Below are 24,230 nucleotides of genomic sequence, written 5' to 3'. Positions count from 1 at the left end.
CTTTGTTCAGGCTGTTTCTCATGTGTTGATATATACAAGATTTAATTGATAGAAAAATAATACTGTTTTAAACTATGCAGATGTTTTAAATTTTGTTACAGTTCTTTAGGCTGGCTTTACTAGAATTTTCAAAGGCTCAATACTTGAAGTCACTCAGGAAATAATAATAATACAGTTGCTGGTAATCAAAATGAGTTCTTACAGTCTCTTGTACCCTAAATTGAATAGATAAACTGAAGTCTGCTCTTAAAGATAATTCTACAAGCTTGCCATCCATATGTACTTACTTTCTTCCTCTTTTGAGATCCAAATTTTCCTACATCCATCCTTACAAACAGAATCATCTCTGGGTGAATTGTCTTCCATCGTGGATGGTGAAGCTGGAAGCTGCTCTGTGTTTTCCATGCAAGAAGTTGCGAATCCTTCTTGCAGAATCAAATGTTACTTTTAACTTGTACTATTTCTGTGCAGGAACATGGAAGTTACCTTATAAATTTTAGATTTCTGGGTAAAGTTCATGTTTGAACTTAAATGTTATGAAGGAACAAGGTAAAAATTAAATTTACTAAATTAAAAAAGCCACAAGATGGCATCAAATTGTCAACTCTATCTGTTGCTCCTAAACATTTTTTACAGACTGAAATACTAGAGGCTCTTTGGATCTCTTCACAGAAACCAGTTGGGACAGAGAATGTGCAATGAGATAGTTTTTTTCCTTCCACTATTTCAACTTGTGAAGCTGCAATAAGATACTCGTAATAGTTCGGCTTAAAACATAAGGGTTTATTTTCTAAAATGTAGCATGAGTTATGTGGAGGCAATTTCTGATTCCAGTTGGGAAGTGAAAGTAACCTAACTGTGGATGTTAGTGTACACTTAGACCTAAGAAAATTACTAGGTATCTAAAATACAGCTTTTTATTTTTTTCCCTGAAATGTAGGAAAATACTAGTTGGGTCCTGGCATCAGGTTAATATTGGCAATGGGGGATTTTTGCAAATTAATACAAACAGGATTTTTAAATTAATGTTATTTTTAGAAGGGTCAAAAAACACTCCAGAAGGTTTTAAAAGTTGTTTAAGAGAGGAAAAAAAACCCCAAAACAAAAGAACACCCACTCTTGAGTAACTTAAATCCAGCTCTAGATATTTTAACCCACTGTACTGAGCTGTTCCCCATTCATGTATTGGTTGGTGAACCCAATATTTGTAGGTGTTCAGGTAGGACAGTGCTAAATAGCAGAGGTAAAACCAGTTACTGAGCAGTGGTTTTGGAAGTGCCTGATAGGGCAGGAAACACGAGCATTGGGAGGGAATGAATCCAATCCCACAGAAGAGCAGACACAGCAATGTAGGGAAATGATGCAGTGAAGTTCAGCAAAGTAGGAAGCCTTTGGTATCTGTTTTCCTGATTACATTCCGTGTCAGGTTGTTGCTTCTGAATGGTTAAATACTTATGTATTTAGTGTAAATCATAAGTAAACTATATATATATATATATATAACCTTCTATGGTAAATTAGCACAAGTAAACCAAGTAATACGTCTTTGATTAAAATACGATGTTAAGTGGTTGTCTTAAAGAAGATTTGTATTTTTCAAATTACATGGTTTTGTTACTAAATTAGTTTTGACTTATGAATATTCATAATATACTCCTTAACAGTCTCAAACAGCTTATGCATGAGAATTAGGTATGTCATTTTCGAGCAAAACTGTTAAGTATTCAGAAATTTTGAGGAAATGAATGTTCTTTAAATAGCTAAACAGTGATTTCTGCTGCTTGTGATGCTTAGGGTACAGCTGCACAAACAAAAGCTCCCCTAAGCTGGAGTTTGAATTTGCTGTGTGCTGGTTACTTAAGAGTAACTTTTAGATTAAAAACTTGACATTAGAAGATTTTAAATATCTTACTGTGCACTCTGAGAAATAAGCTGCTGCCTTTACAGGGAGTTGGAGCAACAGTAAGTTGCCTCTGAATAGCTGACAGGCCACAAACGATCAGCAGCACCTACCTTGAGTATTTAAATGAACCAAGTATGAAGTTTTACTCTGTCAGATTAATCCTCTTTTTCTCTGGGAGAAATCCTAGTGTGCATTTCTCTGGTTACACCTGCCTTGGGAACAGACCTTGTGCCAGTGTGTTGTCATAGGAAAAACCTGTACCTCTATCAGAATGCTTTGGAAAAAGCATTAATTTTTTATTCAGACTTAGCAGGTCAGAGGAAAATATTAACAGAGTTATCGTGATCGTGACTTCCTTATCATCACCAAGTTTTCCTCTCCACTTGGTGTATCTTTTCAGCCATCACAGCTCTGTACTTCTATTTTTTCCTCATCTGAAGAGTATGCATTTCTTCTTACAAACCCCTCAAGAAATGTGGGGGTGAACCACTGCTCAGAGTTTCTTTTGCTGTGTTGTCTGCAGTTTTTACAGAACAGGAGGTGGTTGTCAGGTCACTGAAAATCATAAAGAGAGAAGGGATGTAAATCAGCTACAAAGGATTGATGTTACACCTTCAGTAGGTGACAGCTGAGCTTCTGTGCCAAGATGCTAGAATAGCAGGAGCTCTGAGCTGAGAGAGGTTCATTCCTGAAATTATCATAATTTGAGGCACCAATTTATACAGCTAAAAGCTGTGATCTCCATAATTTATTGATTTGCAGAATTTGTTCTTAGAAATAGAATGGTCATGGGCATGGAAGTGGTTTCTACTCATTTAAATTAATTTATTTCCTACCATTAATACAATATTTTTATGTAATTTTTTTTAATGTACTTTGCTGTTGTTCCAGGGGTATTTCTGTTTGCTTCATTTGCCATGTTCTCCAAGCTTTGCTTTTTTGTTTTAGGCTTCTGCACTAAGTTTCCAGTTACTCACTGTAGAGAAGGCAGTTCAGGGGAGAGTACAAAAAACTCCCAAAACAGATAATTTACCAGTCATTTTGTTAGGCTCAAGTCACAGAGAAACCAAAGCAAGGCTTTGGTTCTGATTTGGTTATAATCCTTTGCAAGAGTTTCCAAAAACTCATCTCTGAAGCAGCTCCTCGTTCCTCTCCCTTTCTTGCAGCTGCCTTGGGACCTGCAGGGTCTCTTTGGGACACGGAAAAGTGGAAGAGGAGGCAGACGAGTTGCACTACTGATTCTGTGGGGATGGGAAGAGGAATGAACTTGTGGACTGCAGGCAGTAATAGTTATGCATCCATGCAAACTGAATTGAATTTAAAGTCTTGAAACAGCATTACAGGAAATGAAGTTTCTTTAGCTCGATGATTTTTCTTTACATTTCACACAATGCTGTGAATTGAGGAAGTCTTTTGGGGGAATTCATGCTTTCTTCAAAATGTGTAACTAGTCCAGCACAGAGTCAGTCTTATGACACAGAAAATGGCATTTTTTCTGTAGAAAGAGGTGCAAAATGTTTCATTTCAACTTTTTTGGAAAGTGGAAGTTGAAAGAAAGGTGCTGTTTCTCAGTTGCAAGGCTTCTCTCAAAGGTAGTCAGCCTTTCCTGCTGCTCTTCCTTTAGAGTGTGGTGGTATTTTCATTTTTATCATTTCCTGAGTAATTATTGTGAAAGGACACTGGCAAAAATACCTTTTCTCTCCTGCTAAAAAAGTAAGTCTTAAAATAACAGGTACTGACTCAACTGCCCTACATAAATGATGGTATTTTGATAATCGGAAAAGAGTACAGTAAAATTTGGGATTAATCCATTTCTTGCAGTTTAGGGTTAAATCCTTATATTAAAGATTAATGAGAGGTTGCTGCCTGTACAGGTTACAAAAACTGTGCACTGTACCAAATATCAGCTCCAGCCTATTGTAACTAATCATGGGTGGCTTTCACTAAAGCTCAGGGAAGTGAGGTTTTGAGTAAATTTGTTTTCTGAGAGCTTGTCAAGGGATTTCTATTTGTACTTCACAGATCTTGAGATAAAAAGAGTTTCAATTTTCATGATGGAAACTTAAAAGCAATTCTTCTAAGTCTTATTTAAATCATGGAACTTGATCCTGCTCATCAGCTTTTTTTATTTTGGGTTCCGAAGCGTGCTGTTGTTTATGCACAGACATAGAAATGGGATAGTGCCATACTGGAGACCTTTCCAACAGGTTTTTCCCTTGAGTGGGATCTCGGACCTTTCTGAGTGTCTCATGGTTCTAGGATACACTTCACACAGCGTTTAAGTAATTTTCAGATAAAATGCATGATTTTGTGTTAAAAGGTTTTCTGTCAGCTTTGCAAATAGAAGTGGCTGGATTATAGAGCAGCTTTCCCCCACTGTTAGTGATACGTGTTTTGTTCAGCGAGGTTTTACAGCAGTAACTGAGAACAGAATTTGTTCTTGCAGGAATTCAGTGTTGCTTTGGAAGCAGACATGTGTGACTCCACTGTTTTCTTTGTTGGTGTGTTGACTCTGTGGAGTTGACAAGAACAAACAATAGAGCAGGTCTTTTGTGTGTTACATTAAGGTAATTGGATAAGGCACGAGCAGAACTAATTATCATGGAGTGCTATTTCTGGGCACTAAAACTCCTCAAGGCAGGAATGCATTGCAGTTTCTTGATCCTGGTTTTCCATCCAGAGCATAAGCAGATCTTGTTTTGAAATTTCTACAGCCAATTGCTTGCATTTATGTTACTAACCTTTGCTGATTGTAGGTAAAACAAAACAACACTATTAATGGGAGAGGTTTCTTTGAATACAGAGGAAAAAAAATCTTATCATTTGCACTTTATATTGAAAATGTAAACCCGTAAGAGGTTATGAGGTTCTCTGTCCTTGCCAAGTCTCAGAATCTATAAAGAGTTTGGAGTAATTTCTGTATTTTCCTTCTTCCCTTTAATGGAAACATATTACTCTTCTTTTCATGATACCCTTTGTAGCTCTGTGTTCATTTGAAAAACCCATGTACCTGACAAGGAGGTCAGCTGTTAATGTTACCTCTTCTGTCTTTTAAAAGGAAGGTGCATCCGCTCGAAAAACACAAACTCCGGCAGCACAGCCTGTGCCACGACCAGGTAAGGTGGTTACTGCCATTTGTGATGAGTGTCAAAGAAATGCTGTTGAAAGCCTTAGCTGGAGAATGAAGTGGGGGTCATTTATTTGTGGTCTTTAACAGTGCATGTATTGGAAAAAAAGCATAACCTTTTGTTTAATGTCACACAATGGCACTTGGGTTCGTTCTCTTCAGTGTGTTGCCCCATCTTGTGGGCTTGGTATTTCAGAAATTCCAGCTCAAATACCTAATAAGAGCTGTTAATGCTCCAAGGAGAAACAACCTAAACAGCATAACTAATCTCAAAGACAGATATATTATTACTTCTATGATTAATAGATCAGAAATAAGTAATTCTCTGAATGTGTTATCATTACTTCTTCACACTTCTTAGCACAAATGGTATTTGTAACGGGACCAGAATCCTCAACTGGCTTTTGAATTTCCAGTTAGTAGCTTTTGGCTACCAAGTCCATTTGTCTGTCAGATTGAATCTCAAGTTGTGATTCAGTGATAGAATTATAAAAGTACTTTGCTTCAAAAAGAACCCCTTAGGAAGAGTTTTTAGATGAGTGTAAGAGCACAGACAGTACATGAGACAAACAGTGATTCCAAGCAGCAGTGGGCAGACCTGCACCTGGTTTACATCCTATGAGAATTTCTGGTTGGGTGGAAGAAAGTCTCAGTTGAAAGGTGTTATTTCAGAACAAGGTGATGTTATGAAGGCAGTGGGGACTCTTGGGAGTTTTGGAAACAAAGCTACCATTTAAAATGGATATGCTTTTTCTATAAGTACTAGTGGAATACTGTATATTCTTGTTGAGACTCTAAATGCTTTCAATGTGTACCATGCTAATTCCTTGAGATTTATTAGCAGGATTTAATGCTGAGACATTATACTGTAAAGCTGATTCTTCCCCAAAAATCTATTCTAATATTGAATGCTCTCAGCATACCTAAATGCTGTTGTGCACAGATTCTTCTGTTTGGTTATTTTGGTACTGGGAAGGTCATGCTGCCCGTCAGACTTATCTCACCAACCCTGTTAAGCATCATAATGCAAATGGAGTTGACAGGAGTATGAAAAGGGTAGCAGTGGCAAGAACAGAAATGTGAGTTGTCACAGTCCCTGCTGCTGGCTGTGACTTCCTGGGCAGTTCCTGGCAGAAGGTGGTTTTTGTGATGTTATACAGGTTGTACTGGTACTGCCCTTCTCGAAGGCCAATCCAAATCCATTTTCTTGCCTCTATGTTTTAAGTTGAAGAGGGAATAAAGAAGAGAGGTGTAGTCAGAAGAGGTTTATTTTTCTGCCTGTTCTAGGATATTTTAAAATGTTCAGCTGTTCTATTCTTAGCAATCAAAGTAACTAAAACATGCTGTTTCCAGGAGGATGCTGCTTTGCACATAAGAAGTGTTAGTTAAATTGGGCTAAACAGTTGTGCAGTAGTGATTTAGAAAACATGTCTGAGATGTGCTTTTGATGTAAGTTGGTTTTTTTTTTTTTTTTTTGGCAGTATTTTACAGTACCAACTTTTCTACTAACCTGTCTTGGTACCACTATCAGACTTCTTACAGATATTTATTCTCCCTTCCGTTCTTGTTTTTTTTTCTTCTTCTTTTTTTCTTAGGGCAACTGGTACTGCCCATATATTTCAGGAACATTTTTACATTAAGGAGATACCTAAATTTAAAAAAAAAAAAAAAAAACACAAAAAAACCACAAAACCCAAAACAAAACATTGTGTAGGTAAAGTTCATGTAGTTCAATATAGTGTTGCCAATTATATCTGTGCATTTGACAGTGTCAGGAAAAGATAATTAAGGATATGGTCTCAATATTTCGACAATGGCAACTATGTGTTATGAATATTTATGCTGTTCTAGGAAGTTTCTGAAACAGTTGGTCATAAATAAACATGAGCAAGTCGGTGCTATGCAATTGGAAGTCAATTAATGAAATTTGTCGTGCATAGTAGCAGTTGAGACTTGAGTTAGTCTGCATCAGTCTTTCTACTGCTCACCATTTATGATTTGTTTTGTATTAGGATAAACATGTATGATGGTGATTATCAGGCACAGCAGTTCTTTTCTGAAGTTAGGACTCCTGAAAACTGAGCTATGATATGTTTATTTGGGGGAAGTCAGATAATTCAGTAATAGCACCAAAGTGAAGAAACACAGATGCTTTTCCAGCTTTGGAATGCACTGTCTCCCCCGTACCCAGGCAGTCACAACTCGGAAGGTGGAGGTGGAAACATTTTATTGCAGAAGTGGGGAGGGAACTCTTTGGTTTCTGTCTGTCCCATAGAGTTTGTGTGGTTTTGTTTAGTGGTTGAGGGTTATTTTTGTTGGGGTTTTTTGTTTGGTTGGCTTTTTTCCCCTTCCCGAGTGCCACCATATATGTGAAGTTTAACAGTTTCTGGCACCCAAAGAGCTCATGTAACTCAAACTGCAATCCAAAATTAACCTGAGTAACCCTGAAATTCAGATTTTGATTGCTGAACGTTCTCCATGTGTTAAGGATGCCTAAATCCTATGGATGTCATGTACAATAATATCTGCTAATGAAAAGGTGAGGGTCTGTAAAGATCAGGTTGTTGTGAAACAGTTTTCCTGTTGGTTCAGCACTATTGAACTTGAGATCTACAAACAGGTTTTCTTCAAGATTGCTGGCAATTCTTGTCAATGCTATTGTGCCCTGACTCTTTATGGAGGATGGAGAGGATGACTGTCTTCATTAAAACCGGGAGAGATTGACTCAACTCTCCTCACATCTGTTTCAGATGGTCAGAAGCTGTTTGTTTGCTGAATACTCAGACCCAAATTATAAATCCCTTCTTCAGCTTAGTTTATTGCATCTGTGGAAATGATCTAATGACTGTGGTGTGAGTCTTGTTCCCTCCTGCAATTAAACCCATGGAAGTGTTGCCTTACAATCACGTTTGTGTGCATGTCTTAGTCATCCTGACGTGTTTTCTGGGTTTTTTTCAGTTTCTCAAGCAAGACCACCTCCAAACCAGAAAAAAGGTGAGTCAGTTTTAGTTACATGATCCTTTTCATTTTTGTGTGAATTGTGCCTGCTCTTTTTTTTTTCTCTCTCTCTTTTTTTTTTTTTTCCTGGAACCACAAGCAACGCCATAAACAAGGAGTGGAATGCAGACAGCATTCTGTTTTGCTAAATACGGGTTCTACCCTTACTTAGACACTCATGATACAATGATATGCTTCTTTTGTGAGTGAAAACCTTTAGTTTAGAAAAGTTTTTACCTACCATTTTCCTTGAATATTTTTCCAAGATGTTAAGGAAAATTCTGTTAAGGAAAATTCTGTTTTTATGTCCAGCTCCTTTAATGAAAAAGGGGTGGGGAAAAACCAGTGACCAAAACACATCAAAAAAACCCCAAGGCAAGTCTAACTTTATTATCTCTACAGGGTCTCGAACTCCCATAATCATTATTCCAGCAGCCACGACCTCTTTAATAACAATGCTTAATGCAAAGGACCTTCTGCAAGATCTGAAGTAAGTAGCTGATTAGAGCATACTGTATAACAAATTGTTTTCAGATACAAAGTTATACTAGTACCTAATTAGTAATTAAGCAAGAGGGTTCATCTACTCTCTTGTGACAAGCCAGTTTTACAGACCAGAGTATAAAAGAAATTAATTCCTTTTGACGAGCAGGAATAAAGCAAAAACTTAGTTTCAGAGTTTTGGCTCATTTGTGACTTCTGAGCCCAGTGGGCAGATTGAGGAGAGAGTCTTGCAGTACCACTTCAGTGTCTGCAGTGGTTTTCTTTTATGTGACATAAATACACCAATCAGTGAACCCTTACAATGGAAGAAGGCTTAGAGAAGAGGATCAATGTGCTCCTGGAGCTCAGAAAAAGTTTTGGGAAATGACCACAGTTCTCATAAGGAAGAAGGGGACTGGAGGGTCTGTGTCAGGCTGTATCAGCCAAGCAGCTCAGCTGGCTGTGTAAATAAAGAATTATTTTTTTTCAAGTTCACATATTGTTGTGAAGTATTGGTGCAAAGTCATCCAGGAAATATCAGTGAGTTGCTAAAATTTGATTATCGCATCACACATCTGATTATTCTAAGATTTAATTCATTATGGCTGAATGAATCTTTCTGCTTGTCCAACAGATCATGGCATTTAGGCTTGCCTGTCAGTAAATATCAGTTGGTTTTTTTTTGAAACAGACAGTCATTTTCAGAGAGAAATACACTGTTGCAGATTGTCCACAGTGGTATTTTCAAAAAATGGAGGGGTTGTCTTTTTATCACCCCCTGCTCTCGTCTTTTATGAGACTGTAAAACTGCTCTTCTTCAAAAGCAGCCTGTCCTATTGTGGTGCCTTGGCTTCCACTGGAGCTGCCCTGGGATTTTATAAAGCTGTGCTGTGAGATCCGAGGCGCCTTCTGATCTAATTGGAGTTCCCAGCTCACTGCCACACACCATCCAGGATCCAGGAAGTGCTGGACTATTGATGTCTGCTCTGAAAGATTTAATTGGAGAGAAGGGTGGCTTTTAACATTACAGTTTAATAATGTGCAAGCAGTCACTGGACTGATGTAATGGGGTTGACAGAGATGTTGTTTGTTTATGTGGGTTCTTACGAGCCTTGGATTTTACATCTCCCTTTATATACGTAGGTGTACATCTGTACCTGTGCCTGGTATGGGAATACCTAGGAAGGAATAAGGCACCTGTGTGTCCTGTCTAAGCACATCTGTGCCAGGAGATGCAGTTTTCAGCTGTTCTCAGCTCCATCAGGGCAAAGTTGCAGTTAACTTCTGAAGCCCAGTCCCGTGAGGATGCTGATATTCAGAATGCAGGGAACATGATCCAGAAAAAAAAAGGAAATGAAGTTTAAGGGTTCAAAGGAGGACACTGATGTAGTTAACCAGTATGAAAGAGAAAGCAAAGCAGCAAGGTATGTTAATGAATCGGAAGGGCAACAGCAGAATTCAGAAGAGCAAAATGTTAATTTAGCCATGACAGTTGCAGTGCTCTTCTAGGAAATACACCACCTGGGCTGTATTTTGTTGCATTCAGATTTATTGAAGTACTTTGTTTAGGAAAGGCTTCAGGGTTTATTTTACTGTTCAGCTATGCAGAGTGTAGAACTAATCTTGATGTAGAGAGTGATTGATAGATATATGATGGTTTTCCAAGGGAAGAAGACTTAACTAATTTCTGCCTCTTAAGTCACCACCTTCTTTAACTCATTGCCCACATACACCTAAATTTGAGAAGAGTAGAGATTTCAAAGGCTCCTGTCATTGCCACAAGGAATAAAGAAATATTATCTAGATAGAAAAGGCTCACCTAAGTTATTACTCCCTCCCTTATCCCTGCTGAGGAAGATGAAGGTAGATTTGCATTTCTTGTATTTCTAGAGGTGGTCACCCTTCTTGTAGTTGCCATTAGTGGAGATCGGTGATACAGTGAAAGGAGAAGAGATTTTTGGAGCGGGAAGGGAAGAACCATTGCAGGGGAGACTGTGAAGAAAAGTAGGAGAAGCCTGGGAGAATGATGCCCCCAGGATGGTTACAGTGTGGAAGCTATTTATAGGATGGGTTTTACTTCCATGTCTGATCCCTGAGGCAGCAGACATCTGTGAAGTGTATGATCATAAAGAATGAGTGTTTGGGTTTCATAAATAAAGCGACTTCTGTGATTCCATCCATTTAAATGTTTCTTAAAACAAAATAAGGAAAGGAATTACCTGAAATTATAGTTAGAGACCAAACCACTTAAAATCAAAACTTAGTCATAGCTGGGAATCTCTGTCCTTTAGGATAGTTTTTGTCTACAGTGCTGGATTTTTTTTAATAAATAACTGGACTGCGATGCTTTGTCACTTTGGATATGAAAAAAACTTAACTGTGCTATCAGTGACAGATATTTTAGGTTGGTGGTTATAAAATAAACAGGAGAGTCTTCCTCCAGTACTATGGTAGGTCTTAAATTCCATTGTTAAGAACTGAAAGAAACCTGTTAATTATACCAGCATTTTTACTAAGCATTTTCATAGCTCTGCAGTATATTAGAGTTTTTTCCATGCCAGATTTGGCTCACATTTGTATGCTTAGCATCTTCAGTTTATCACTAATGTTATGCTCTTTTAAGGCAGAGAATATGGAAAGCAGGAAAATTATCATATGTAGAACGAAATGTGTATAATGACAAACCCAAAGCTTGGTACTGGTTTAAGAATTTTCTTTTAAGATATCTGCTTTTTCTGTTCAATATATTTGTTGCAACTTAGATCTTTAAGGAGGATATTTCTGTATATAATTGTGATACGTACAAGTCACGTGATGTGTAACAAGCAAATACTTTTGATAACTTGTTTTGAAAGGTTATTTTTCTAAGGAGCCAAGTACAACATAAAATGAAAAGTTTCTGAAACAGTAAAAAGAATTTAACTTAAAATCAGCAATGCAGTACGTTCTAATATATTGTGAAGCTTCTTAAAAATATTTTATATAATATGCTTTATTCTTACTCACTAGCAAAATGCAACACTGGATATCACAATTATTGTGTAAAATCTGGCTTTCCAGAGTAAGCATTGGAGAATATCTGAAGTCAGGCTTTTCAGAGGCAAGGCTTTACCATTACATGGAACAAAGGCGAAGCAGGAGTGACATCAGGGAGATGTGAATGATTAGGTGATGATTATGTATTTTTATTATGATGATGCTCTTAGGTATGATGCCTTTCACCAGCTGTGGCCAGGCAGCTCACGGGGCTTTATCCAGCTTTGATATTGAGCAGAGTAGCTGGGATAGATTTAGAGATGATGTATTACAAAAAATGAGCTTTGTTCTCTTGCAGAAATAGGTGTATAAAGCTTTTGATACAGTAACATAACAGAAATACTGAGAGGGCTGTAAAAATAAGTCTGCAGTTCTGAACACAAGAGAATGGGTATTATGATGATCTCAGTTACTGGGGAACATTTGCAGTTGCCTTGTTCTCCGTCCATGCAATTTTCAGTGGGCCTGAGTTGGGGGCCAGGAAGTGCTGATCTGACCTCAGTGAAAGTGTTTTAAAGTTAATGTTGGTGATGGATGTGAGTTTAGAGCCCAGGCATGAGCAGCTCAGGCAGTTCAGGGGGTTATATCTTGCCAGTTACCCCCCATAATTTGATCTTGTTCAGTCACTTGCCTGTTACCTTGGGAAAGGGACCTGCTGTCTTTGGAAAGTGAGAGTGCACCATTTCTTATGAGGATAATGATTTTGGCAATTAACAGCAAGAGATGGGAGTGCTACTAATTTCCTAATAGGGGTATAAAAGTGCATTCTCAGTAGATAAGGTTTGTTGTGTTTTGATTTGTTTGGTTTTTTGGGGGCTGTTTGTTTGTGGTTTTGTTTGATTGTTTTTTTGTTTGTTTTTGTTGTTGTTTTTACTAAGGAATAGTAATCCAGAGAAGCCATAAGATAGTGTCCTGCACAGTCATGTTTCAGAATACATTGCCAGTGTTTTGAATGATTACAAACGTGTCAAGTACAAATGTGCAGTTAAACCATTGGCTGTAGTGCTATATGATAATAATATAAATAATTTCCAAGGGAAAACTTTTTTTGGGTGTTTAATACACTGCTTAAGCTTGTGCTTTATGTCCAGGTAGTGATGGCATAGGCCATGATTAAGTTTATAATCCCACAGTAATTTCTATTGATTCTTGGTTCTTAAGCAGATGAGTTTTTACTTATTGAATCGATGGTTCCCAGAAATGCAAGCAGTTATTTCATAAAGTTTCTGAGAGCTGTCCCTTATTCCTGCTCTCGGTGTGTTTAGGAATTCAGGAAGTTCAGATAGCAAGATATCTTGTGTTGTGTCCTAGAGAAGTGCATTCAAAAACATTCAGGATTTTACAGGAAATAAAACTGAAGCAGTTGTCTGGAAGGTAAATAACTGAGGCACAACCAAATGGTACCTTAATGGCTGTAACACAATTTCTAGCTGAAATGGAGAGAAACTGCCAATAAACCAGCGTTGAAATGAGTTCTTTAAACACAGAAACATTTAAAGCTAGAAATAGAATTGAGAATGCCTGTTCCAGCCAAATTTGAGAGGTCTCAGATAGACTGGTGAAGTTGTTAGACTCTACAAAAGCAACATTGCTTCTTGTCAAATTTGGTAGGGGTGCCTGGCTTTCCTGTTTGCATTTAAAATGTTTTTGCTTCCTCGTATTTACAAATTAAATTTAAAATGTGACCTTTTGGATCCCCGTTGATATGAATATTTGATTATCACTGTAATGTAAGTAGGGCTGTTTGGGTTTTATTTACATATTCTGTAAGAGTTTGTTCTTGTGTAGTGCATGTGATACAGAATAACAAAATTCTTCTCAATATGTCCACCATTTTAGGTGATCCTGGCTTTTCCTATAAACCCTACCATTTGGATAAAAGTGTTTGAGGGGTTGCATTTCTAATTTTTTTAAATTATTATTTAAAAAAACCCCTGTTTTATTTCCATTCCTTTCAGCTCGGATTCCTTTAGTTCTAATTGGCGATGAGTGACTCATTAATGGTTTTCTTAAAAACTGAAGACCACCAAGCAAATCCTCATTTTAAGTTATAAAATAGTTTACTGATATAAAACATCAGTACTGGCAAAGCAAAGCCTAGGACGTGTTGTCAGGACAGGCCGGTAGGTTTGCTCATGGTTAAAGGTGCACCTGGCTTTTGAGTTTTTAAATTAGCCAATGGATTAGAAATACTTCAGTTTTGGTGTCCCATTTGGGAGCTTTTTCCAAAGCAGAACTGCACTGAGTGCTTCTGTGTAGCATGCAATTGTACATGTCAGTCTCTTGGGATAGATACGAGTATATGTAAATATTAACTGTTTTCAAATTACTTCAATTATTGGGAAAACGATTATCTTAACTTTTTTGAGGTAATATTCTGGGTGACCTGAGGGAACTTTTCCCCAGTGTCCTGTGTAGCTTTTTTGTTTCTGTTTCCATTAGAATGATGGTGTCACACACGTACTAGACAGATAAGCATAGTTTGGTTCAGAGCACATCATTTAACACCTGTAATGCTTTTTCTGCAGTTGCAGTACTAGGCAGCTTTAGTGCACCTTTCACAGTCATTTGGGGTGTTTTTTACTTTCCTTTGGAAAGTTTGGACACACACTTTGGAAATTACTTGTGACTTTGTTTGTGAAACACTGTTAAATCATGAAGAGTGTAAGGGGGCTTCATCTGTTCATTTAGATTACAAAAGTAAACCAGTTTTGCCTGAAGGTTTATTGGCAGTTTTCACCTGCTGCCTTAAAATGTGTCTGTTTGGTTGGGGTTTTCTCCCCAAAATGCTGCTTTCTCATTGGGTATGTAGTGAAAAGGAGTATTTTCAAGTGGACAGAATAATGAACTTTTCTTCATATTTAATTTTGCATTCTTCTTCCTGTTCCTCCAGCAATAGGAAGTGCAGTCTGCCTGTTAAAGCACATTCAAATTGGGTTTTAGTATTCCAGCAGAAATAGATTGAAGAGAACAAATAGAAATGGGGCAAACAACCAAAAAAATATAGTAAGCTGCTCAAAAGCACAGTGTGTGCTGTAATGAAGAGAAATATTACCACTTAAGTACCGTGCTTTTTAAAATGTAGCACCAGTACTGGTGGTAACTATTGCATTTTAGTGAAACACTGTTTTAATTTTATAGAAGCTGTAGAAATAAAGTTACAGTGTGAGAGTGTTACAGTGCAGCAGGAGGTTCTGAGTGCAGAGTCAGGAGGAAGTGGGTCTGAACTCCCCTCTTTTGCTGGCCTGGTGGGTGACACTGGTACATCAACTTCCCCTTCTGTGACATAGTTTTAGTTCTATAAAATACATGACTGTGTCGTCTTTTCTTTGACAAAATCCACTGAGATTTATATGTAAAAAGGCCTACATTGCTCTCATGTTTATGTTGCACATTTTGAGACCTGTTCTGTGTATTTTGTTATCACCATAAAGAGGAGGGCCTTGAAATGGGATCGCATCTATTTTTTAAGGTGAGAGGGCTGAAAGATTAAAGATCTGTAATTAATTGTGTGTGTGGGGGTGTCATATCTTAAGCAATTATTTTTGTCATACAGGGATCACATCTGTATTTTCTGAGCACTTATTCTATCAGAGAAGCTATTTAGAAAACAACAAAAAAATTATAGTATCATATGTCAGATGAATAATTGATAATGTAAAATCACCATCCTCGAAAAAAAACCCACCTTACTCAAAAAAACCTTTTTATCCAAAAATCCCATTTTTTTGAGAAAACATAATTCTGAAGGCTCCAAGAGCTCTCAAAATTTGTTCCAGGAAGCAATTGTTTTAGAGCCCAGGTTACACTTGGTCACTAAAAAGGAGTTAGGGTCACTTAGCAGGTTGTGATCTGGGTCCTCATCTCCAAATGTGTTGTGTGCGCTCAACAAGGAGCACCATGAATGTACAAGACCAGGTCTGGCTGTATTTTCGAGGGGTATTTTGTAGTTTTAGTATGACTGTTTTTATCAGAAGGGCTTATGAAACAGTGTTCTTACATTTTTTTGCTGTTTTGAACGAGTAGCAGTGGAGAGTTAACACAGTGAAGATGAGATGGCTGCAGTGACTGCTGCCAATAACACCAAGTTCTCATCAAGTTGTTACTTCTTCTGCTGATCCCATCAAGTAAATTGCCTTTGTCTACTGAGTGCTTTGTTATTCCCCGAGGTTTGTACCATCAGATGAAAAGAAGAAACAAGGCTGTCAACGAGAGAATGAAACTCTAATCCAGAGGAGGAAGGACCAGATGCAGCCGGGGGGAACTACAGTCAGCGTGACTGTACCTTACCGAGTAGTCGACCAGCCTCTGAAGCTTATGCCACAAGACTGGTAAATACATTTCTCCTTGGCAAAATTTCTTAAAGCAGGACAATGCAGAATTTGGAGAGGGCCAATAAAATACCATGAAATTCACTAAAAAGCGAAGATACAGATATAAGACCAGGTTTGATTAAGTGCACGGGAGTCTTTGGGTGAAAATCGTATGAAAATGAACTCATCTAAAAAGGTCTTAAAAACTTGCAACACACTCTACATTTTCACAGTGTGAGCAGCACAGCTGATTTTATTAGGTTTGCCTGAAATGGTCCAGAAATTCAAATAGAAATGTTCATGTTGTTTTTGTGGTTTGTGATACTGTAATGTGCAGGTCACTGAACCGTGATCTGGGAGAAAACCCTTCTTTCTTACCTGCTTTCTGAAGGAAAGTCTGTTGGGAAGATATGTTTGTAGACCTTCAGCATCTGACATTCCAACTTTTTTAATAGTTAAAGAAAGAAAATACTTCAGACAGTAAAGACTGAACAGTGATTCCAGTATTGGAGAGAATTCATTGAATTGAAATCATTGGTGGAAGTTTACATCTGAAGGGAGAGCCCTAGTTGGGGAAAGGGAATCATAGATAGTTTTTACTTTTATTAAAAAGCTGGAAACAGATTATTTGGTCAGTAGCACGTTTCTCAGTGCTATGAAAAATAGTTCTGTGAGGAAGAAAATTCTGGAGAAGCATATTTTTATTGTTTTATATCTTTTTTGTTATTTAATGAAGTGCATTATGCAGCATTTTTATTTCTTCCTCACAAGTGTGGAGATTTTAGACGTGGATGGTGACATACTTGGTGGTTTTGTAACTTCCACATTAGATTTTAATGGAGAGGAATACTTTGAAAAGGTCTTGTTCCTAAATTAATTGTTCTCTGTCATTAGAGCTTGAATTAATCAGAAATCCATGGGTTTGAAATTCTGAATATCAAATAGCACTTACAATGTTTAATGATCAAACCTTTAAGAACCATTTCAATTAGATCTAAAGTGCTTCTGACACAAGATATGAAGTGGTGTGGGGTTTTTTTATATTGGTTTTATCCAAGAGAGCCATATCAAAACTCCACCTTGATTATTCTTTTCCATTTGGCATTTGGTGGATTTTACAATGAATTAATTTGGGATTAGATTAGAGAGGTCGTTATTTCTTGTGGAGATGGGAACCGTGGTTGGATGATGTAAACGTTCAACAGAAAGACCATAGTTTGTACTCTTACAAAAGATGATGCACTTTGCAGGAATTTTAACTTGGAGTGGGCAGAATTCAGAATAAAGGCTTTTAAATGGACACACCTCAGTTTACAGTGCTGTTCACAGAAGATTATCTTTAAAAACATTGGAGCACATTTTAAAAGCAAAGTAATAATGACCACAAATAAACACTGTTTGACTTCTTAAAATCGTAACATGAGAAACTGAGCTGCAAAGTTGAACAGAGCTGAAAGTCCAGAGTAACCACATGAATTTTATTTTTGGTTTTGCTTAACAAAGGAAAAGCGGTTGTTGTGCTGGAGGTGAGCTTGCTAAATGTGCTGTGCTGTTGTTCCTGAAATGAGAAGCCATGCCAAGGCACACTGCCTGTGTAGGAAAGCATGTCACTGAAATGTTGGAGGCCGTCACCGTGTCGGTGCCTTTCTGTGTTCGCAGGGATCGCGTGGTGGCCGTGTTCGTACAGGGTCCTGCTTGGCAGTTCAAAGGCTGGCCTTGGCTCCTGCCTGATGGATCTCCTGTCGATATCTTTGCAAAAAGTAAGGGGTTTATGTTGGGTTTAGATGTCTTGGGTTGGTTTTTTTTTGGGCTTGGGGTTTCTTGAGGGCAAAGTTTCTTGTGCTTATGGCAAAGCGCTTCCCCAGTGCTGTTGGATGGGGCTGGTTGAGCAGGCAGTGGCTTTGGTCTGCTCACAGACACTGAATATTAATGTGCCCTCTGCAGTTCTTTTGTTCTGACCTGTGGAAGCTCACAGAAATCTTCTCAGAGCTGTCATCTTTAAGAGTCAGGAATAGCTAGTGCACAAATTTGCTTTCCAAGCTTCTAAAATAAAAGGTGAACAGACAACGCATATTCTAACAATCAGTCGATAACAGGTTTGCAGGCTGTCTTCACATTGCATTGCCCCTTTGAACAGAGGATTAACCACCTAGTATTCCACTAAGAAGGCATTAAAAATATGATCTGGTGTCTGATAAAAGCTTAAAAGTTTTAAAAAGCTCAAGTTTAAAGTTTCAAGTGAGCCAGATGTTAGCCCTGTATAGATCTGAACAGTTAAATTTGGGAGTTCTCACAAGCGTACGTGCTGTGCTTTGAGGCAAAGTGCACTTCCCTGCACACTTCACTCCTCTGCCAGTGAGGTGGACGATAATATCTAAGGAAACTGCCAGTTGCTCTTCTCTGTTGCTTCAGTGTGGAACTGCCTTAGAAAACAGACCTTTTGATAGTGTCCAGTGGTTTCTGAGCCACAGATTTTTTTTTTTAAAAACCCACAACAAACCAGCACGCACACACAAAAGAAACAACAAACCCAACAAACCAAAACCCACCTTAGCTGAGTCTGTCATCTGTCAGTATGATGAGGAAACGAGTTTTATCAGGTGTTATGTGTGCACCTATTTGGTATGTGAAGCAGAGTCTGGAAAGAGATTGTTTGCCAAGCAGCAAGGGAAAAACCCAACAGCTGGGCAGCAAGGCTAAGAATGGGTCTGTGAACAGGAAAATAGAATAAGTCACTTAAGGGGGGAATGAGACTGAGAAGGAAGAGTGAAAGAGCCGGAAAGTCAGTGTAAAAACAAAAGTACACCACAGGAGAGAACTTGACAAAAGAGACTAATAAAAGAAGAAAACAACACGTCAAAGTAAAGATGCAGATAAAACAGGAATTGTGAAAGGCAAAACCAAGAGAAATGCAGTGAAATATTTATGGTCTAACTAGCAGTCACATGCTGCTTCCTATTAATTCTAATATTTTGTATATATAAATGTATAGAGGGCTGTAGGGATTTTCTGACATGTATTGACATTTCTGGTCTTTGCCAAGAAGTTCTCAGTCACAGCCTGCACAGTTCAATCTGAAGGTGCACAAATTGTTATGCTTTTCAAGTGAAAGTAAAAGTATCTCTGGTCTTGCTCAACACATACATTGAAATTTTAATTTTAGAAAAGCGTTATGTTGCTTCAAAGCAAGGTATTTTAAAAATATATTCCTGATAAAGACCATCTCTGACTTTTCCTGGTGACTTACCCCTCAAATGAGAACAGGTAAATGAAGGGAACCCAGACAATGTCAGTCCAGTTGTACGTGTTTAATTTTTCCTGAAGGTGTTGCTTTGCTGTTTTTATAGTGTTTAATAGTCTTCATAAATGTGGTTTCTGGGATTTGCAACCATTCATTGTTTCATCTGCAGTTTGCATTTCTTCTTCAATGTCTGTATTTCTACTGACTAACAAATACTCAAAGCTTATCACTGTCATGTTAGAAAACAAGCAGGTAGCTTACCAGAAAGAATTCCTCAATAAAATTTGTATTGGGTCAGAGCCTGTCCAACTGGTTTTATTTGTCCAATTGCTGTGTCACACAGTATTTCATTAACTGAGTCTCTAAAATTGTTCTCCTTAGTTTTCTTAACAGGCAGTCTGAGTATTTAATGTTCACGTAGCAAATAAGCTTCATTTTATAACTGCAAGTAGATGTTTGGGATGAAATTCTGAATGATGTCACTTTAACGAACAAATACTTAATTTTGGATACCATTTTAAAGTTCTTACTCCAGGAGCACATCAGTGTCCTTTAATAGTGATTTGTTTCAGATTCAGAAGTGGATTGTCGTCTGCTCAATAACATTTAACCTTTATGCAGAGGCTCTGTCAGGTGTTTTCTGTAAATGCATGGCCCCAGTGTATTTTGTTTGATTTCTCTGGAGCTATTTGAGTACATGCTATGTTGTATAGCAAAGATAATGTATATTTATTCTTGGTTTCCATTCACAAAGCTTGGAAATGTATCTGGCAGAGGTACAAGTGAGATGAAAATTTCTTTAGTTTGTCAGCTGGAAAAGAGAAAAGCTGATTTGACATAGCAATCTTGTAGGGAATGCCTAGATAGATCTGGAAAAAAGAACTGATTTTTAAAATTATTTTTATCTGGTTTAGCCATTTAGCTGAAACTGTAGGTGGATTCTGTGGAGGACAAAATTAAGAGTGTGGTATTAGAAAACGATACAACCATGGCATTAAAAATAACTAGTTTTGACAAGCCTGGTCAAATGCTTCTGTTTTACTCTTCCAATACTACTCAAATCATCAAATTGGTTACCAGACAGAAATTGTACAAGATTTAGATACTTTGCTTTTAGTGCTAACTGTGTAAATGCTTGGGCTTTACATAATTCACATATGACAATGGTTCCCAAGAGAAAAACAACAGTTAATATTTCACCATTTTTAGCTGAGTACTACATCAGGGAAAATTGGCAGTTACTAAATTTCTCAGAATGGTTCATGTAGCCTTTGGAGGTTACCCTGACATTCTGCTATCAATCTTCTACTCAGACTTCCAGGAAGTAGCCAGGCTTCCTTCTCAGTGGTCTCTCAAAAGCCCTTTTAAATTATTTTTAATTCTTTGACAGTCGGAAGATTTTCGGAAGTAACATCTTTGTTTCTCAAAGAAAATACACTTGACTTGGCAAAGGGTTTCTGCCTTTCTCCTGGAATCTGTGCATCTAAAAATAGGGGCTGCCCTTTCACTTAAACCTCTAATAGCATGAGAGCCACCGACCATTATATTTAGCTCAGCGTCATTTAGAAACTAGTTGACTTCCTTGGGTTATGGGCTTATTAACTTTGCTCTCAGGCTTCATTCTGAAAAAAAGAGTGATGTGGTGGGAATTTTCTTTGACTAATAACAAACCACTGTCAAGTCTTGTACACTAAATGCTTTCCTTTTTCCTGTAGTTAAAGCTTTTCATCTCAAATATGATGAAGTGCGTCTGGATCCAAATGTACAGAAGTGGGACGTGACAGTGTTAGAACTCAGCTACCACAAAAGACACTTGGACAGGCCGGTATTTCTACGCTTCTGGGAAACTTTGGACAGGTATGTTTGCTGGTGAAAAGCCTTGATGCTTTTAGGATGTTTGGAGAGACTTTGAAGTTCTGGCATCAGGGAGATTTTATACCGCTTAGACACCTGAACAGTGTTTTAGCTTGAAGATGGTGCTTGTTTGGATTTTCCCCGATGAACATAATAGAACATCATGGTATATGTTTACAGGCTGTAAATAACAATCTCTGAAGTGTAATACACCTGTATTTACACAAGGGCAGCTACCATTAATCATCAATTAATGCCGTGGTTCCCCACGTCCCTTCAGGCAGAAGGCAAGGAATGGAGGACAGTCTAGGTGCTCTAGAATTTTCCTTTGTTTCCCCAGCCTTCCCCACGGACTGCAGCTCTGAGCTTACAAGCTCTCCTCCTCTTTCTCCACCTCACAAAGTGACAGTCTAGAAAAGGTGACAAACTACCTTAAGATGAAGAGCCACAAAGCACTGTCTTACCCTGATGCCTCCAAGTCCACAGCACTGGGTAGAACATTGGGTTGGTTATTCTTGTCTGTATTAGGGGCCTTCTGAGTATTTAGCCCTGCCTTCTGTGGGAAGGAGGGGTGGGGGAACATCAGCAGCTCTGTGAAAAGCTGCTTTGCTTCTGACTCTGCTTCTCTGTGGCTCAGAGCCCTCCTGAATCAGAATTTCACTGCAATACCTTTTTCACGCTGTAGAAGAAACTTTATTATCGTGAAGCAGTTGAAGTAATATCGAGGAAGGGGAGAAGCCCATGCATTTCATGAATGTTTAATCTTTATATGTTAAGTGCACAGCAAACTGCTTGAATGATGGAGTGAAAAAGAAAAATCCTGTGGGAATTGTCAAAATAATTCCAGTCGTCAAACTTTCTATGGCTTCCTATTTAAAGATCTCAGATAAACAATATAGGTGAACTCCCAGAATGAACTAGTTATCTTTAAAAGAGGCTTCCAATGTTAAAAGTCATCTGATTCCTTGGAAAATGTGAATTTTCTTCAAGACAAGGTTTTAGCTGACTGTCATTTAGTGGGAAAAATACTGTGCGTAACAGAGAGTTATATGGTGCATAAGACATTGCATCTCTTTGGCAACTTTCTAATTCTGTAAGAATTCTGTTTTAACAACGTCTGCGCGTTTTGTTCCTGAGAGTAAAACTCCTGTAAATGCCACCAGGGTAGTAATACTGTGTTCTGATAATTTTTTTCAGGTATATGGTAAAGCACAAATCTCACTTGAGATTCTGAATCCTTCAGCTGCCATTTGTTTCCTGAAGTATGGATTGAGAAAAATGGAAGGGGCTCCAGTTTGGAGACCACAGCTCGCACTATAGGATATGTCAAGAACTTTACAAATGAGGAAGGGTCACAGTTTAAACTTTTTATAAAATCTTGTTTGGATGATTCATGCTATGGCAGGTTGATACCTGTTGTTATTCAGAAGCAAAGGGGTTTTGCTTAAAACTATTTTTTTAATGTTGTTAGCCTTCTAGCCTGCAATCCAAATTGTATATTTTGATAGCAGCAGTTCCTTCTCTTGTTTTGTTAAATTAGCCACATTTTTAAATATATATAATGTGTTTGGTTCCTTAGTAGAAGGTAGGTTGGTCTCCATGCAGGTCCCAAAGGTGTGTGTGTGTGCGCGTGTGCGCACGGGCTGTGTATATATATATGTGTGCGTGTGTCTAGGTATATAATGTACAAAATAAAAATAAAAACCATAGGCACACTGACACACACGTAGGTGTTCCCAGGCTTCCTGAACCACTTCGCTTCTGAGCTTAGTTTTGGGTTTTCTTTGCTTATCGTTTCACTTACTGAAAATAATTCTGTTGTGAATGAATGCTACATTTTAGTCAGTAGGACTTGCCAACTGAGCAAAGTGGAAGTTGTTTTGGATAAATCGAAATGTCAACCTGTATATGTATATTCTGTCAGTCTTTGTTGAAAAAAAGGGAAGATGAAAAAATCTAGAAGCGCTTTTTTTGGATTTGTAATGTCCCGGTTTACTAAATCTTTAAACTTTATTATAGGAGTACCTTCAAGTCATGTTAACTTTAAATTACCATTCTCCACACACGTCTCTTTATTTAAACTGAAAGTATGCATGTGTACATTCCCATCTAGCAAATACCTTTCCATATGAGTCTAAATGTTACCTAGATTAAACAATGAACAGAGGAGGAGAGAGTTTGGATTTTTTTTTTCCCCTGAAAAAGCCACCACGAGGAATGAATAATTTTAACTTCTTTGCATTTATACCTCTAATACCACCTCTAATACGATTTTCTTGTGACAAAAGTAGCCCAGACTGTCTACAGGAGTTGTAATTTTCTGAGCTGAGTGGCTAATATGGCCTCCTAACAGTCCTGCATTGGAATGGAAAACGAGCCTTCTCCAATTACCAAAGAACAGATTTGCTTCATCTACAGTGTGAGGCCAGAAGACCCTGGGTTTTGTACCAATTTACAGCATCTCTGTGTCTATTAATAACATTAAGTTGATGTTGCATACCAGTGAATGTAGAGAATGATCAAATACTGTAACACCTGCATGATTTTTTTTCTGGGATAGAAAATACATGTTTATATTCCTGTTCTTGAAATTCCAAACCATGTTTTTTTAATATACTTTACATTTAAGGTTTGACAAAAATAAACTGTTCTACCTATTCCGTTTTAGTTTTGCTTTTATTTGACGTTACCTTCATTTTTAATAAAACCCAAAGGCACATCTCCTTAAGAGGTTTTTAAAACTGTGCCTTATATTTATGAGGAGTGTGAGGTCTGACTTTTAATTGTATGTTTCCACCCCTGCTATATTGCTGGTCTGCTGTATCTTAAATGGTCCTGATGGAAATGTGAAAGCTCAGAACTGCCAGACAACAACCCCAGTGACTCCCAAGATCAGAAGCAGCTGACAGTGGATTTTTTAATGGATTCTGCACAGTGACTGAGAAGAGGAGGCACTACACAACTACCAGAACCTCTGCTATTTGTGTGGGGAGTTACTGTATTTTCCCTCTATTTAAGCTTATAAATGTATCAGTGTCATGCTAGAGTGGACTGAAACATTTGAGTTCTTGGTTTTAATCTGTACTATAACTAGCAAAGCTGTAAAGGCCACCAGCACAGCAGTTGCTACAATTAGGAAGTGGTTCAGTTTAGGGTTCATTATTGCATTTAATAGCGGGATATCATGTCTGCAGTTTTTAACTTGAACATTTCCAATTAGAAAAGTAATTTTTTTCAAACTTAGTCAGTGCATCATGGCCTGTGCAGTTTTAAGGA

The 24,230-nt window shown here is 37.9% G+C and overlaps 1 protein-coding gene across 1 annotated transcript in view; it reads left to right on the top strand.

The window, feature by feature from the left end:
* CDC73 (cell division cycle 73) overlaps positions 1-23,611 on the top strand; it is a 104,463-nt gene extending 80,852 nt beyond the window's left edge. Inside the window, exons 11-17 of the mRNA XM_050306615.1 lie at positions 4,962-5,019; positions 7,989-8,024; positions 8,430-8,517; positions 15,716-15,877; positions 17,519-17,619; positions 20,816-20,957; positions 22,152-23,611. Coding sequence (XP_050162572.1) covers positions 4,962-5,019; positions 7,989-8,024; positions 8,430-8,517; positions 15,716-15,877; positions 17,519-17,619; positions 20,816-20,957; positions 22,152-22,188 — 624 coding nt within the window. The 3' untranslated portion in view covers positions 22,189-23,611. The remainder of the gene's footprint in view (positions 1-4,961; positions 5,020-7,988; positions 8,025-8,429; positions 8,518-15,715; positions 15,878-17,518; positions 17,620-20,815; positions 20,958-22,151) is intronic.
* Positions 23,612-24,230: the final 619 nt, after the last annotated feature.

This window comes from Myiozetetes cayanensis, unplaced genomic scaffold (assembly GCF_022539395.1).
Source record: "Myiozetetes cayanensis isolate MyiCay16 unplaced genomic scaffold, myiCay2020 scf12, whole genome shotgun sequence".
NCBI lineage: Eukaryota > Metazoa > Chordata > Aves > Passeriformes > Tyrannidae > Myiozetetes > Myiozetetes cayanensis.
The sequence above is the reverse complement of the archived record's forward strand: the minus strand, read 5'-3'. Positions and strand labels throughout refer to the sequence as shown.